General features: G+C 39.4%; 1 protein-coding gene across 4 annotated transcripts; it reads right to left on the bottom strand.

Annotated features, from left to right (window-relative positions):
• Window positions 1-169: 169 nt before the first annotated feature.
• On the bottom strand, window positions 170-17,465 carry ptk2bb (protein tyrosine kinase 2 beta, b). 4 transcript variants are annotated; one of them, XM_063901683.1, is made up of 31 exons: window positions 17,244-17,465; window positions 12,489-12,724; window positions 12,014-12,192; window positions 11,561-11,648; window positions 11,084-11,163; window positions 10,921-10,983; window positions 10,649-10,703; window positions 10,403-10,543; window positions 10,219-10,293; window positions 9,533-9,634; window positions 9,284-9,401; window positions 9,082-9,121; window positions 8,828-8,859; window positions 8,668-8,712; window positions 8,485-8,582; window positions 7,575-7,656; window positions 7,384-7,484; window positions 6,352-6,467; window positions 5,535-5,635; window positions 5,244-5,333; window positions 4,376-4,580; window positions 3,805-3,913; window positions 3,641-3,700; window positions 3,426-3,548; window positions 3,142-3,282; window positions 2,869-2,904; window positions 2,271-2,295; window positions 2,097-2,131; window positions 1,764-1,898; window positions 1,549-1,629; window positions 170-933 (listed from the first exon to the last, which is right to left on the bottom strand). In XM_063901683.1, exons 2-31 carry the CDS (start codon window positions 12,684-12,686, stop codon window positions 718-720), a joined length of 2,970 nt encoding a protein of 989 aa, XP_063757753.1. In that variant the 5' UTR covers window positions 12,687-12,724; window positions 17,244-17,465; the 3' UTR covers window positions 170-717. The 4 variants fall into 4 exon arrangements, with proteins under 4 accessions (XP_063757753.1, XP_063757752.1, XP_063757750.1 ...); XM_063901682.1 differs by having other exon boundaries at window positions 2,869-3,282; window positions 3,665-3,700; XM_063901680.1 differs by having other exon boundaries at window positions 2,869-3,282.
• Between the last annotated feature and the right edge of the window lie 382 nt (window positions 17,466-17,847).

Below are 17,847 nucleotides of genomic sequence, written 5' to 3' on the forward strand. Positions count from 1 at the left end.
ATTATGATCATACCATGTAATAAATAAGCTCATGAAACCTTTACAAAGCTGTCTGTTTAGCATTTATTGAGTGGTGTGAAAAGGACCTTTCCAGCAGTGTCAGGATGTGACTCCTACAGCTGTCCTTCCGAATTTGGAAAATCTAGATTCAATAAACAGACCTTTACAGTAGTGTACATCTTGATATTTATTTTTGCGTCACTTGATTTACGTGGTAGAAATTCATATTTTAAAATGCATCACAGTCAAACGTGAGATACATGCTGTATATATAAAACACTTTTGAACAGTTGAATGGCCGACTCACTTTTTGGTTGTCAACTTTACATTTCACTTTTTTGATTTCCTCTGCTGTAAAAACCAATAGTACTCGCCATAAGGCACATTTTATATTTACATTATTCAATTTCTGAGCAGATAATGAAATCATTAAAACGTTTACATTAACAAGAAGTGTGAAATGTTGGCATCTTAGATATGATGCCAATGGACCATCATACAACTTGGCATACAGAAGTTAGCTTTATTCCAAGTTGTCCATATCCTCTGAGTTGTAGCAAAATATTTAAGCATAGCAACACCTATAGGTATGATGACATCCTGCCACAGCCTGAATGAAAGCAGTTTGATGACATTTGAAATGCTCAACGGTGTGCAAATGTTAATTCTGACTGACGTGAACCATTAGCTTGACGTGTAAACTGAATAAAGAGTCCACTAGGGGGCCACGGGCTTGGCTAAGTTGGCCCTGACTCTGGCTTGGTCCACAGCGTCCAACATGTTCTTGCTGTCCATAGCCAGAGTGTGTGCTGCAGTGAGCAGCTGTTTCTTACACTCGTCCTTCAAAGAGGTGATGGAGTTCTGCTGGGCCAGTCGCATTTTGCTGATCAGCTCCGCCATGTCGTTGTTCAGCAGCTTCTGGGTGCCCTCGATCTGTGGGGGGGGGCAGTCAAACAAACTGTTGGCCTTATTCTTGGAAGACATTTTTACATGTGGTAGAAGGAAAAGCACAGGTGTAAATAATAAAGTTAACGATGGCTGAATTTGATTAGGCTGCTTGAGTTTCTGCTGGTTCTCTGCCATCATTAGCATCATTAGGAACACCTGTGTACCCACATTACAGTGACTTACAGTCACGTCATTTTACCGGAGCAATTTGGGGTCAAGTATCTTACACACCTGTACAATATTATGTAATCAAAACAAATAGACATAGCTACAAAATGCAACAGGTGTGTAATGATTTAACTCAACTGCATTATATTATCAACCGTTACTGTAATTGTGTCTATACATTTTGCATAAACAGCACATATATGGTCCTTTCTGTGCATTTTTTTGACCCTGTGTGCATATAAACGGCTGCTTTTCCAAGCAACCAATACATTGAAAAATCGATAAATATGGCTTTGTAGAAACTGCAGCTTATAACAAATGGTTAACTTCCGATTGTCATTGTCACTTTTTGTTTTAAGGGACAAATGGCAGGAAGGAGAAAATCAATAAAGACAGGGTACAAAGGCGCTGAGGAAAAACAATATGGTGTACCTCTGTCCTCACAGACTCGTGTAAGGTGGGCAGTATGTCATCCACACTGCGGATCAGATCTCGTAGAGCCATCCCGACAGACTGTGGGCGGGGTTCAATGCAGAGAATTAATGAGCTGTATGACTCGAGAGATTTGTTTCCATTACCATACATACACCTTGCCTCAAAAGCGGAAAAAAAATCTGAATGAACTTTAGATTATTTGTTTTGTGTACCTTAACAATAGTGATATATTTCTCCGGTGGAGATTCAGTGATGTCATTCTTGAGTTGGACGACTACTTTGACCAGGTCCATGACGTAGAGGTACACTTTGTCATCAGAGCGGTCCAGCTCAGCTGTGGGTGCAGGCTGAGTCAGAGGGAATAAAGTGTTTTAATATATTAATAATTACTCGGCATCAATCCCTTTTCCATTGAAGAGCAATTTCACTTTCTTAAGATGATTGATTTCATTATACATTTCATCTAAACAAGCTAATACATTTAAATGATCTCTTTCAGAATGCTAAAAGACATTACAATCCCAAAGATGAATTAATATAAATACCTGTGCTGTGAGCCGAGGGGGCTTCTCTGGGGGTGCTGCAGGGCAGAAATATGAACAATGTGAGACACAGAGAACAACCAGAGGGTTTAGAAAGACATTCTTAGATCTAAATACTCAGAACGACTAATATGTGAATAAATAGTGTGAATGTATACATTTTCTTTGAGCACTTACCATGCTCAGTGTCGGCTTCAGGGGACTAAAAAGAATAGAAAAATATTAATTTCATCAGGACTAGAAAACCAAACAATATGCTTATATATCACTTATTTCCCTGGGATATACACCAATATTTATTTTGGTGTGTCCACTTTCACCTTAGTGTTCAAACCCTTAAAAAGCAATGTATGAATTGTGTATCTTGTGTTTTTATCTGACAAGAATGAAGGTTGTATTGCATATTTTTACATCATATTAGAATTTGATCACTGGATGAGACAAACTAAATTGACATTTTTGTTTCTTTTTAGTATTTTTGAAGCTTAAAAAAGGTGCATGCTTTGTTTAGTTTTATCTTTTCAGTGATCAAAAACTCTCCCCAGTGCTTTTTTATTGGTTTTATTTCCAATTTTAACAATATAGCTTACTCTACTATCCCTAAAGAAGTTTTAAATAACTGAAAAAAGTTTTCTAAATCCATTATAGCTGCACTGGAAATATCATATAGACTACACAAACTGCCAGAAGTTGTGTGGCTTTGAACAAACTGTATATTCCCTCACTCCAAACAAAACATACTGAAATCACAGTTTGAATGGGGGGGGACACCTACCGCTGGGCCTGCAGTGTCCTCTGGTCCCATGGGGTCCTGCAAAAGAACAGGCAGGTTCATTTTATAGAACAAGGACATGGACCCCCTCTTTGGAACTGTGATCAGGGGGACATTCAATTTAAAGCCATTGTGGCTTCGAGAGTGAACGAGTGGGTCGATTTTGTTTAATGATGCCTCATTCCACGTAGCCTCCAGGGCCACAGTGAATTGAGTTGGGGGACACTGAGACACAGAGAGGGGGTTGACAAATTTGAATGATGCTCTGCTTCCCACCAGGAGTTTCTCCTCCTTTTCCAGCCACTTCTCATCCTCCATCATCTGCTGTTTCTGCCGGCGGAGGGTGTGCTGCATGTCCTGCCGCTCCCTCTGCCAGGACTCCATGCTGTTTGGTTCCACTCGGAAAAACTCACCCTCCTACAAATAATGGAAATATAACAGAAAAATTATGAATAACGGACACACAGAGCCTTTTGTTGGTTTCTTAATGCATTCATTTGTAACTGTAGAGTTTAACACATGACTTTAAGACTTTATTGACAAAGCGCTGGGTTTCTTACCGCCATGCTGCGACGGCGAGGGGACCTGCCCGGCAGCGTGAGAGTGTTCATGGAGTCGATGGGGGTCTGGTATTCACTTGGGCTGGCCAGGTCAGGCGAGCTGGCACATAACGCCTCGTTCAGCTGCACACACACACTCACACACATTAACACACAGATACATTACTGGAGTATAGCCTGTAATACTGGAGGAAACGGGCGAGAGGTGACTGTACCTGAATGTGCAGACCGATACTGACCGTGTTCCCGAACCGCCCTGGTTTCATCCTTGAAGGCTACAGAGAATATTTAGGGTGATGTATTAAAACATGCACTCCTTTTATAAATTAAGTTTGAATATTTTTTTGTAACATATAACATTGGCTGACTTCGACAGTACCTTGGGAGGAGGCTCATTGAAGTTGAATTTTGTGTCAAAAATCTTTGTGGAGCGTGCTCTGTCCCTCTCTCTCTCCACTTCCTGTTCCTTCACCATTTTGTGGACGTCACTGACACATTTAAGACAACACATTACTGAATATCATGTCTTAAGATATTAAACAAAACACATCTTATAGTACTTATAATATTTCATACAGCACTAAATCATAAACAAATGTATAGATCTAAATAAATTGAACGGCCGATCTCTCATTTATTTTATTATTATGATATCACATTATGTTTTACGGTTCTAACTTCTGTATTGAAAATAATCTGAAAAGGTTTGAAAAGTTTTTCATCTTTGCAAAAGCTACAATAAAACAACCTTAACTTGAGTAACTTTGTCCTTGTTTTTCACGGTTCAACACAAATTACCAATTGAGAATCTCTAACTATTAAGCAACACACCTCAAATGTGATAATAATATTTTATATAATATACTAAAAATGTAGTGGCTTATCAAACTGAACCAACCTTAATACATTTCATTCATTGGGAGTTCTTTTCAAATTGAGTAAAGAGGTACCTGATCTTGACCACCAGCTCGGTGAAATTGGGTCTCTCTCTGGGGTCGTAGGACCAGCAGCGGGTCATGAGTGAGTAGAGGGCGGGGGGGCAGTTGTCTGGCTTGGGCAGCCGGATCCCCTGCTCCAGTTGGTTGATCACGTCTCGGTTCTCCAGCCAGAAAAACGGCTGCTGTCCAACACTCATGATCTCCCAGATGCAAACAGCTACCAGGAAATGCCAAAAAGGAGAAATTGTGTTATGTTCCTCATTGTGGTTTTAAACCCTTTGCTATATTTGGGTCCCTCAACGTGGTTGTGGTAGGCCATTGGTTTTGGTTCTTCCGTTTATACAGTACTTTGAGCATTTCCTATTTTATTTTGTTATCCTAATGTTTTCTAATACAAAGACAATATATTCAGATTTTCATGCCTTTACTCGCCTTGAATAAAACAATGAAGATGTGGTTAGATATAGGATGTTTATTTTAAATTATTTGATTGTGATGAATCTATTTGTATGAAACGGACCAGAGAAGACCATCACGGTGTGGCTACGTATTACATCAAAACATAGTTCTGATGAAGTGGAGACATGTAGAGATTCATTGAATAACAAAATAATACAGTAACTTCATTTTCCCTCCGCCATGGAGGTAATGTTTTTGGCCCACTGTTTGTCTGTCAGCGTCCATGTTCACACATTAGCTCATCAACACACCTACCTACTACTCCTCTGTGTAGTTCTGACGTCGGTTCATGTAATGCTGTTTGGATTAAAGATTAACCAGCTGCCCTGCCATTAGCCATCTGTGTATGTGTGTGTGTGAGTGCGTGTGTTTCCTGGCTGCTGCCTTCTGTACACTGTGTGTTTATGTATCACACACTCACCAAACATCCAGACGTCGCTGGATGTGGTGAAACGTCTGAAGTTGATGGATTCTGGGGCCATCCATTTGATTGGTAACCGAGTAACAGACGCTGCAAGGAAAAAGGAGATGGAATTGAATGTTTCTCTTTTTTTGACAAGTACATATGTGTTAACCCTCTGGTATCACTCTGGACATTTTTGTCCCGAATGACCAATTAGGGTAGTCCATTTGAATGATACCAGAGGGTTAAAATTGAGACAATTAGGAGACTGAGAAGATACAGTTTTATTTCTCTGATTGCGCTTTTCACCTTTGTAGTATTCCTCATCCTCAATGTATCTCGACAAACCAAAGTCCCCGAGCTTCACACAGTCCGGAGTGGCAACTAACACGTTACGCACAGCAATGTCTCTGTGACAAAATACAATTGAAACAGAAACCAAAGTTTACAGAGGGACATGGTGGAAATGCAAATGAATCCAGAGGGTCTTTACTGGACCTGAGCCGTCTCTGATTAACCTGACTTTGCTTCTCAACCGCTGTTGTACCTCCAACACTGCAGCAGAAAATAATAAAAAAAGGAAGCTTTGCATTTTCCACACAGGCAGAAAGTAATTTCCTTTGTCTGTGTTTCCCTTCACAGGAGATTGAATCCAGAGTGGCTGAAATCTGCTGACAGGATTCTGCAGAAATGCAACATAGTTTTTTTCATCTAACACCAACTTTCTGTAATGTTTGGTGTTCGTCTGAATGATTCAAGTAAAAAAAAAAAAAATCTACTTTCACTACCATGACTCCAGATGCTTCCTTTTTCGTGCTCCCTAGCTGTATTCAACTATTGGGCTGTCACCTTGCCTTTGTCCTATGAATCAACACTGTGCACTAATCAGGCTCAGATTGGGGAAATAAGTCCAGGAAAATACTGTAACCCCAAAACATTGCAATATCTTATATATAGAATGTATACGTTTCTATACAGGATTTGTGAAGACATTGGAAAATGACCTTGAATCATGAAATGTAAATGTGCATACTGATCCCTGAGGAAAACAAAGCCAGTCTAAAGCATACAGCAGTTTCTCCTCCTCCTGGATAACAACACCAATATAAGAAGTGGAGCCCCCCACCTGTGTACCATGTTGACCCCTTCCAGGTAGACGAGTGCTTTGCAGATCTGCAGGCTGAACAACACCAGTGTAATATTTGTCAGCGTACGCTGGTTCTGCGTCAGGTAGTTCCCCAGCTGCAACGTTCAGGCAAGACAGGAATTTACTTTCACTCAAAAACACAGGAAGCATAGGGAACTATATACTAGAATTTTGATGCGTTTGGCTAAAATGTTTGTTAAAAGGATTGTTGTTTCTCTCCTGTACTTGAATGTTACAATGAGATGAGCTGTCACAAAGCAGAGGGATCTTGAGCATCATGAAGGGTGTTCTTTTTTCCAATAATGACCGACTTGCTGCACATTATCCCGCTTATTACGCGGCCACATACTAAACACACTAACGACTTGACTCCCAATAGTGATTGAAATGATTTTATTGACTTGAAAATGATCGTATTGCTTTCGCTAAGAAAATAAAACTACTTTCCATGGCGCACCAACGGCTGGAACAGCGATAACAACAACATCATTTCAAATGAAGGCAGCTCTGAGGTTTTCTTTGACTGTCCAAGTCTGTTCACATCTTCTGATCCACCTACAAGTCCTTAAACACTGCAGAGCCGATACCGTGTTGCTGTTAGTGTTTACTTCCTGTTTGTCTGCTTCTGATGATTTATCTGGCGTCCAGCGCTGTGTTTTTTAACCTCTTTTGCTTTCCTGCTCTTGATCCTCCTAAGCAACGGTCATTATAGTGCCCAACAGTGGTCTGTTCTATTATATCAATCTCTTAATGTCCCAATTGACCACTCAGAATCAAGTATTCAACTAAGCCATGTAATAAAGTGTTTTACTGTATGTGGTCCTCAGGAAGCTAATATGTATAGCTAATCCTGCAGCTATGCTAATGGGGGTTTTTAATAAAGAAAAAAAGTGTCTGAGACATTCTGTCTTTTTTTCACATGAATCCAGCTGCAGCACAATGACTCATGCCAGAACTATGCAATGTGTCAGTGTAATAACACAATATATACTGATATCAACATGGCATTACCTCTCCATGCTCGTACAGCTCCATGACGATCCACACAGGGTCCTCCTCTATGATGCCGATCAGTTTAACGATGTGCTGGTGATCCAGGTTCTTCATAATTACTGGCAAACACACAAGGTTCACAGAGTTATAGTTGTGGATATCATATTTATGTCATTATTATATTATATTCCACACATTTGTTTAATTACCTGCTTCACTCATGAACTTCTCCATCACATCAGGTGTACAGTCTTTGCAGGTCTTCACAGCCACATTGGTCCTCTCCCCATTCTGTTACATCAATAACACAACAAAAGACCGTTTAAATGGGAAGTAGCACTTACACAAGTAGATATTGTGGGACTTATTTTAATAGTTAACTGACATTTAAAGTCATTTTTTCAAGCAAAAACATGTAATATTTTCAGCTTGCAGCCATTCACTTGTCACAAATGTACCGTTTTTCTATGTCTTATGTGACAACTTAGCTTTTATTCATTTTTGGTCTTGAGATGACAGCAGCAGAATCATCCATAATGAATAAAGTATTTCATAACAGCCCTACTTTACATGTAATGCACAAAGTATTCTATAATCATAGGTGTCACTTTGTTAGAAAAAGTGAATACACTTTCAGATTCAATGAAAACACTACTACATTAAACTCCCCCACAAACAATACAAACATATTCACTATACAGTAATTATGCTACACTGCTCCAAAGCGGGAGCAACAATTGCTTTATAGTCTCTATTTAATTATTACTAATATTAAATGTGTCGCTGGTCCAAATTGCACCGCTTGGGTTACCGGAAATATTTCCAAAAAGTGTCACCACTCTTCAGGATTGTACATGTTCTCTTGTGCAAATAAACAAAGTGTACAATTCTTTGTGCACGCTATTTTTGAGAATATGTTCAACAAATGTAAAGTGGTGGGGTCCCCAGCGTCCCCAGTATAAATGACACCTACAGTATGTCTATAACTACATATTAATGCAGCAACTGTGTCTCCTGGTAAGTATTTTAATTGATCCTTTATAGTTAGTTTATAGATTGTTTTATTATTTTTAACATTTTTGCTTGTGGTATTTACTTCAACTAGGAAGATACACTTACTTGTTTTTTGTAAACTCCATCGTAGACTTCGCCGAAAAAACCCTCCCCAAGGATTCGGCCAAGAACAATGTCACTTCGGTCGATCCCGTACTTAACAACTACCAACAAAGACGTACATTAATGGAAGCTCAAAACAGATAGTTATTATTCAGCAAAATATATGAATACAAACATTCAACGGACCTGATCTGGGCCTTTCATCCATAATCTCACAGTAGATATCAGACCCTGATGAAACAAAGAAAGACCAATATGTTTTTCTTAATGACAAAAGGTTTTGACCCCCCTGCATATTGTATTGAACATGGAAGTTATGTAGAACTTTAAAAACTGTTCGGCTCACCCATGCTGTGTCTGATGGAGCTGGTGTCTCTGCTGCTCCGGAGAAAAGACAGAATGAGAGAAAACCCCGCTCGTAAATTTTCAGCTTATAGCTCCTCAGAGCGCTGACAGAATTTAATAAAACAGCCCTTCTCATCAATAACTCTCATAACTCAATATCTTCTCATTTCCTATAACAAGCACAGTACAGAGTGGACTCTGCAGCTTCACTGAGGGACGGCACAAATCATTCAAAGTTGTAAAACATCCACTCACTCTGTGGGAATCTCAGGCAGGGCGCTCCGTGTATTGGCATCTATGATGGAAATGAAATCAGATAAATGAGATGATTCCAGTTTATTATGCAATTTCATACTTTTTTACAGCTTTTAAAGCCTCCGGCTATGCTCCATCCTGAATGTGGTAAGGTTGAATCCTGGTGATGTTGCAACAGGGGAAGTGGCTGAGGCGTACACACCTTTATTTGGCCGGTAGATGATAGAATCATCTGTGTCATGTTCCAAGCGGCTGTACCCGTCAATAAGGTCCATCATGTTCTCTGCCATAGGGACGTTGGCCACGTTGATTGACAGACGCTGAAAGATAACGGGGGAATGTAAGCACATGTCAAATTTCCTGTGCAGACACTCTCTTTAGATATTTACTTATTTAGCTTTTCTGATTCTGTCCAGAGAAATATTGTATCATAGGTAGATAGTGTGCTTACTTGTCTGGCCCCCTCTATGAAGAGGTCTAGGAGAGCCTTGCCGTCGCTCTGAGATAAGCATTGTATTTTCTTGATCTGTTTGTAGTCTGCTAGAAAAACAGGCTGAGGAACAAAACAAAAAAAAGATGATCAGTCTATACGAAACAATATGCTATAAGGATTGCTTTAAATGAACAGTTTGACATCTTTGGAAATATGCTTATTTGCTTTAAATGAGAGGATTGAAACCACCCAGGTAATAGGTTGAGTCTTGTTTTGTTTCATCAGTACATAAACTAAAATTTCCAAATAAAATGTTGTGGTTTAACGGGGGGGGGGGGGGGGGGGGGGGCATTGCAGTGCTTCTTGGCCTTGAGGCAATTGCTAAGCAGCGCAAACCTCAGGAAGTTACTGTTAATTATTCAATTGTAGAGATGCTGATAAGTACATTTTGTTTATATTGGACAGAGCCAGGCTGCCTGTATCCCCCTGTTTACAGTATTTGTGCTAAGCTAAGCTAACCAGCTGCTGACTCTGTCAAATTATGTTACAGAATAGTGAAGAAATATCATTCCTCTCATTTCAATAAGTGAATTAGCATTTACTAAAATATCCAACTATTCAATAAAAAATCTAGAACTAAGCTGGATAGATAAGGTAAATTAACCAAATGCATAACCCTCTCTAGCTAGGCCTGCTATGCTTACCGCTGAATCCTTGTGTGTGCGTTGGCGAATCCCCCTCCCACCGATGACGAGCTCCACCGCTAGACTCCATCCTTGCTGTTGACAAATGAGTGTGCTTGAATGTTTTTAATATGAATGTGAAACAGAGCAGATTAAGGCTTGGACAACATGCTGTTTACAACCATAGGATTAAGGGGCCACTCACCACGAGTTCACACGGGAAAACCTCTTCATCATAACTGGTGAACTCTTTGAGGGCCTCGAAAAACCTGATCATGCAGTCGTCCTCCTTGAGTGTTGCGTACTGCTGGAACGTCTGCTGGATCAACTTCCGTAGCTGCTTCGACTGAATCACAAGCAGGGAAATTTAAAAATATGATTTTAGTTACACTGATGAAGCTCTGATCTACCCTGGAGTAAAAATAGATTTGTAAGAGAAAGGATTGTTTACCTTCATGCTGTTTATCAGCTGTGGAGGAAAGAAGAGATCCAGGCCCACTTCTTTTCTACATTTGTAAAGTAAAATTCAGAAAAATAATTGAAATTAAAAGAAATTTGCTACCAGATCATGACATCTTGTTGTAATAAGTCAAGCTGTTACAAGGTATATGCAACAGGATCCAGTGGGGTTCATTAACTCAGAGCTCAAAGCAATAAATGAAGTTGTACTTTACAAAAAACGCAGTTAAAAAATATTACGATTACAAGACCAATTGAACTTACTCTAGCAGCTCAAAGTTGGACTTCTTCTCGAGACCTTTTGCATTCATGTCTTTGTAGAACCTCCTGTCAAAAGAAAACAAGAAAGGAGTTACAGAAACTTAAAAAATGTAAAGAAATCTGAGGTTTACGAGAGCAGAAGAATTAAGTGTCTGAGGTGAATGACCTGATCTCCAAACAGCCGAGCTGCAGCGCCATCCCATCACTGACCTTAGAGGCCTGATACTGCATGTAATCACTACGTACCTGCCATTAAATAGAACAGACTTATCAATAAATAGCGGTTATACTGGAGATTTCATAGCATCATTTGGATATGGTGACACATTTTTATTTTTATATATTTTTTGCCCACTTCCCATCCCATTATTTTATACTGACAATATTAACCAACAGAATATTATCAGGCACTGCTTAATACTGAAAGCTGCTAATTAATAAGTCCGTACATTTTTGTAATCATAACTGAAGGTTTTACAATATAATTTGTAGATTTGATTCAGACAAAAAAGAGTGCCACCTAAAGTAAAAACAAACTTTATCGACACAAAGCCTGTGCACACAGTGACAGCTGCTCTTCAGGTCTGAAAACATGTTTGTTAATATCCATTGACGTAAAAGATAAAATACAGTAGCTTGTTACCTGTTGGTAAAAATACACTAACGTAGATCTGTCTTCTTTGAATTTTTCCAAGAAATTGACCGGCACGTATCTGATACGAAGGTCATACCTGCAGTTGAAAAGAAAAAAAAAGATACATGTTTATAAAATGCCATTGTTTAATCTCAAAATGCTGCCTATATAGTTTAATATGGTCCAAAATATGCAATTAAGTTGTTAAATATCTCAATCACAATTTTATTTGCGATAAACAGACAGATATTAAAGTGAACTCAGTTGCTTAAAAAACAAACAAATTGCTTGTTGAATTAGAATTGAGAAATGTAAGTATGAATTGACCACACAAGGAAAATGGAAGTTAAGTGTGTTGTCTTTTTTTTCAACTAGCTAAACTAACTTTACTGTCATGTTTACCTGCATAAATGGAACTAACATTGTGAATAAATAAAGAAACTATAAGTCCTGGGAAAGTACCTCCACTCAGCTTCTACGTGATGGCTCTCGTAGCGTTGCTCCACCTCCCCAACCGTCAGATCTGGATGCAGCCAGTGGAGTTCATCTGACTTCAGGTGCTTCAGCAGGAGGCCGTAGCATCCCGAGTGTTCGATGTTTGGCCCCAAACGACCACAGATCAGGATCGAACGAATGATGGCCTGAAGGATGCAGAATCAGCATTTTGTTTTCTAAATACCATCAATATTTGATAACACTTCAAGTTACTTTGAGTGGTTAAAGCCATCATCTTTGTTGGTTCCCATTCACTGAAAGAGAACAAGATTACATGTACCCTGATAAAGGATGTGTTTACTTTCCTGTATTTGAAGGAAAAAAACACAGATATCTAGCTTGGTTGATTTCTAATCTAAAGTATATCAGATAAACTCGACTTCCCTATCACTGACATCTGAAACATCACTTCCCTTCAACACATTTTGTCGATTCCTCTCACCTTAATTTGCCAGGAGCTGTCACATTTAACCAGCTTGAAGTTCTTGCCCAAGTTGTTGTTGGTGCAGAAGCACACTTTGAGGATCTTGACGGGGCCTCCTTCCCCGGCCGTTTGCGAATCAGGGTTGGACTCTGCGCTGGTCGGTCTTGGACTTGCTACCTTCCAGGACAGGGTGTCACCGGACATCACCTCATACATTTTCAAGGCTGGGTGGGCACCATCATATCAACATCATTCTGGAGGAAAGACAAAGGAAATAAGTCATCAGTCAAACGTCAGGGGTCCATAGGAAGGCATGTTGTGTATAATAATGTGCTGGTTTTAAGACTGGGTTCCAGGTAAAGCATGTTTAACAGTAGTGACAATACGTCTTTAACACAAGGGTACACACTTTTCTGTGACTTGCTTCTTTATAGCAGTCGCACTTAACATTCCCGCTGTGATGTTGTGCCATGCCGTGACTCATATCATTTCTATCTGATATCTGCTGATTACATTCCTTCCTAGACGTGATTTCAAGTGAGGGCCTGAGTGATTCACAACAAAAATAGTGTCAGTGTGGAGACTTGTATCGTCTCAATCAATGAGAAAAACTCCTAGAAATCAACACTTCTCCCTAAACACAACTGAAATGGTATTACATAGGTGCTTGTTGAAGGGGAAACTACCTCGGCTGACAGCAGAGTGTTGTAAAACATAACAAAAACTTAAATCTGTTCCGAAACCAAACAACAGCGATGACTAACGGAATATGTAGTAACCAGAGCCGTTATGCAACCTGTGTTGATTTTTCCTCCATGCAAGAATGTGTGGACTCCAAATGTAGAAGGGAAGCAGCTCCACTGTCCATCTTCAGGGGACACTCAAGACATTTTTCCTAATAGATATCACCATGAAACTTACCCGGTTCATTTTCATTTCTAAATTGATCAATGATCGGACTTGCATACACTCCAGAAGAAATCTGAACATCGGATAAAGTAATGTAAAGAAGAAATAGTGATATCTCTTTGTATCCATTCATAAATCTGTCAACAGCCATAAAATAAAAAGCAGTTTTACCATATGAAATGTTAAATTAATAAGGCTTTTAATGATACATGAACATACCCCTTGGTAAAAACTTTCAAAATATAGAAGAGGAGATATCTGGCTGTCAGTAAAACAAAAATAATCTTATTTTAAAGCTGGCTCTGTCTCAGGATTACAATTTCTGCCCATCAACACTGCTAAAACTCACTGTTATTTAGTTAGCAGGGACTTCCTAATTTACACTGTGGCGCATTAGCTAGTAAGCTTCCAGATGCTATGGACAGAGGCAGGCTAGCTGTTGGCACTTGTTTTCAGTCTTAGTTCTAAGCTATGCTAACCAGCTGCTAGCTACAGCTACATTATTAAACTGAAAAAAGGGTGTATACCTGAGTACTTCCCAAATATGTGACTATCCCTTTAAGACATAAATACCACATTAGAAATCCCAGCAATAGCAGATCCTGCTCCAACCACTTAGCTTTAAACAAACATGGTAATGGAAACAAACACCATAAAACCCCGAGCACACAATCACAGGCACACTGGAAGTCTGCTCAAACTCAAACTGAACTTTTCTTGAGGGTTTCATCAAACATTGATTGGGGCAGCAACAAACTGATGGATTAAATTAAAAAATCAGTGAAATCAATCAAGAAGTGGTCTCACCTTAAGCCCAGAAGTTGACTCTCTACTCTCATTAACATTCTGTCATTCAAACCTCTGAGTTGACTCAGCTAAATATATTTTTTAAAACTCACCTAGCTTCGAGGTAAAGATTTCTGTTTGTTACCCACCTCACGAAAGTGTCCGTCAGATAAGAGTCATAAGGTGTGTTCTGTTAAATACAGCTCCATGCTGTTACACTGCTGCGAGGAAGCTATGCTGTTAGTTTTACTCAGGGCTTTCTGCCGCTGTTGGACAGGGTTGTGTTTTGTTAGCCTGGGGCCATGAATTCCCCAGCAGGCTCGGGTGGGTGTGTTTGTGTGTGCTTGTGTGTGTGTGTGTGTGTGTGTGTGTGTGTGTGTGTGTGTGTGTGTGTGTGTGTGTGTGTGTGTGAGTGTGTGTGTGTGTGTGTGTGTGTGGTGAGAAAAGGGAAAGAGAGACAAGATGAGCACCATGGCCGGCACATTGCACCATCACCTAGGTGTGGGAGGCCTGATAAGAGGGGATTGAGGAGGAAAAGGGTGAAGTTTAGAATAACTTAGAAAAAGTCCATGAATGAGAGTATGTTGGGAGGGGGATATACAAATACATTCCTCCTGATCTTTGTCTAGTTTTATTCTAACACTTAATCACTCAATCACCAAAAATGGGGCAAAGAAAACCCTGTTAAGAAATTTGGACTGACACACAACAGTTTTCCATTGGATTTTGCCAATTATTTCATCTTTATCTATACATTCTTCCTCCATAAATGTGCTTTAGATTGTTGTTATTGTCACATGTAAATTGCTAGAGGAAATAATAAATAATGTAGTTAAACACATAAGGACTTTTTAAAAGGAGATAAACATGTTTAATCTGGCAAATTTAGAGTCTGTCATTTGAGAGCTGCTCTTAGAAGAGCAAGTAAGCTGCTTCATAAATGTGTCTTATTGCTCTCACACATAGCAAAGAACACTTTAACTCATAACTTTGCTCATTTGTTAAGTATTTGTTAAGTAAAGTGTGATAAATATGAGACACAGTCTGCCGTTTAAAGTGGGCAGCAAATGCCTGGCAAGATTCACAGTCTTGGTTACTTATTATTAATTGATGGATTCCAATAATAATTTTGCAATTTTATTCTGTTTCTTGATATATTGTTGTGCAGCTACTAGTATTTTAGTTTATAATTTGAGAAGTGTGGCTTGTTTTGCTGAATATCTCATGTTGTCCAAATCAGTTGGACAAATAGGGCATGTTTTTGGCACCGTGCCATGCTGCTGTAATTTAGTTGGACAATAATGTACTAGTTATTTTTTGGAGTAGGACAGTCTTGTCAACAACAAAAGCCCCTAATTAAATTCACTGACGGGCATGAAGTCCTTTCTTCTACGTGTTTTTAACATCCCTCTAGTTTTTTTTAAGTGAACAAAAGAGACACTTTCCAGGCACACAGTGATGTTGCCTCTTCACACTGTGATGCTGGCACTTGAGTTGTTATGGTAACGACTGTTCCCGTGGGGGAGATTTTTATCACAAAACTGAAAACCAAGGTGGAGTAAACAAACCTTTTCAACACTCAGCCACAACAAACACTGCAACGGGAATATTCTGCACCCAAACAGTTGTCTAGAGGAGTTATTCCTGCTCATTACCGCTGCCTCTTCCTTTCCCTAACTCCTGCTTTTATTAAAAACATACTGTCTCTAGGAGGTGAATGACAGGGACTGATGGAGGATGACAAATTGTGACGATTCAAAATTCCACAGCAGCTGGCAGAGAAACTTCCAATTTCAACAAGGCTGTACATGAGAGAGAGGAGATCAATACCTTTTTCAGGCTGTTTATGACAACTGATGTTCGCTTACTGTAGATATATCGGTACTGTGTATTGCTGCAGCAAATTAAATTGGACTAAATTCAGTATTGTATTCTGTAAATATAACTAGACACTTAATAATGTAGGTACTTGTTTAAGCAAAAATGCCAAATATACATACCAAGTTTCCGTAGTGACTGAGAATCTGCCACTTTTCTGTTTTTTATTCAATGTAAATTGATATCTTTATGTCCGACAATATGTTCGCAACTCTTAAGAAAATGTATCTAAACCTCAGGGATTCGATTTCAAACTATGTTTTCTTTTTTGTGTGTACAATTTTAAAAACTTGGGCTTTTTGGACATCCTGTATTGAGTGTAGTTCCCACAAAGGTTAAACACTTTTATCTCTTTGTAAACGGCACAGTAGTGATAATGAAGACACAACATCCTTGCCAGACTCTGTCATGCCATGCAGTCCTAACTGTAATTCCATCAGAAAGTGTCATCGGATAGTGTGTGTGGGATTTGTGATAGTGTCAGCGACAGCTGAAAAAAAACAAATCACGCAGATGCTATATGGGAAAAAGTAGCTTAAAATCACACTGCATTAAATTAATCTCACAAATAGAAATGCTCAGAACCAGTCTATCTCCTGAAGGTCATGGCCTTGTTAATACATCTTTGTTTCTAATAAAGACAGAATCAGCGCAATAGATAAGGGAAACCCTTTTCCTGGTCGGTTCTTGTCAACACAGGCAGGTATTCAGCTCTCTAAATAGTGCTGTGCTGCAGAGGGTCTGCACACTGCACAGTCATGACCCCAGGCACTGGAATGTGGCTGCTGTTGCTCCACCTGCACTGACTTGCTTTAATAATGAAATGCTCTGCCTCTATCTGGGGAGAGAATGGCAGATAGCTCTTCCCATTGTGCCATTATAAACACTATCTCTACCGTGAAAAACAAAACAAGTATTCAAGCTTAAAAGCCACGTTTGACATCCAGCATTCACAGCAAGACTATAATGTTTTTTGGAGTGGAGGAAAAAACCTGCTTTATACAACCAGCTAACAAATTATCTACACTTTTTAAAGTGATGAAATGGTTTTAAACCAGGCGTATATTTTGACGTATATTTTTACCTCTTTTAAAGTGGGCCTATTGTAGGCAGTTATTTGAGTTGAGAAGCTCACCTCAGCAGAAGTGGTAAATCCCTTTACTGTAATAAACATAAGCGTATATTAATCTTTCGTCTTACCTGATTCTGGTGTTGTTCTTGGAGGGATAAAAGCCTTGCCGTAAGTCTTATTGCCCTCGGAGAGCCCGGGCCCGACAGATTGTCTCTGTTAGTCGAGCACAGGAGGCGGCAGGTGGCCACTCCCTCACCTTTGCGACTCTGCATTAAGGTGGGCCCACTTCCGTGTTTTATAAATCTCGTGTCTTAGGTTTATGGCTGTCTTGTAGTTTACGTTTGAAACGTTTTCCAAACTTTTCTTCATCTGTTTCTTGTCTGGATCTCGAAAGAGTGTCGTGCTCTTTTCGAACGCACGATCGTTTTGTTGCAAATGTCCGTGCTTTTAGCAAAACGCTTAAAAATAACTGGTTTTATTTATTTTTAATAACGACTTACATAAACACTAATTACACAAACGTATCTAATCACGCCTTATAAGGAATATTTCAAATTGTGTGAATTTTAATGTTCCCTCTATTTTCAGTCGTCGTCACCGTTTCACTGAAAACTGTTATAAGAACTACCGTAATTACACCGTGTAAACAGCAGATGGCACTACAGGCTAATACTTACACAATGGGGAAAAAAAACAGGACTTGTAAACTGTCTTTGCCTTTTACGTAAAGCA

Source organism: Eleginops maclovinus, chromosome 15 (assembly GCF_036324505.1).
Source record: "Eleginops maclovinus isolate JMC-PN-2008 ecotype Puerto Natales chromosome 15, JC_Emac_rtc_rv5, whole genome shotgun sequence".
Lineage (NCBI taxonomy): Eukaryota > Metazoa > Chordata > Actinopteri > Perciformes > Eleginopidae > Eleginops > Eleginops maclovinus.

Coding starts and splice junctions, on each gene's coding strand:
- ptk2bb (XM_063901680.1), bottom strand. CDS start 12,686: ATGTATGAGGTGATGTCCGGTGACACCCTGTCCTGGAAGGTAGCAAGT. Junction 6,468..7,383: donor AGCTGTACGAGCATGGAGAG/GTAATGCCATGT, acceptor TGAACGTTGCAG/CTGGGGAACTACCTGACGCA. Junction 1,630..1,763: donor AATATATCACTATTGTTAAG/GTACACAAAACA, acceptor CCCCGCCCACAG/TCTGTCGGGATGGCTCTACG.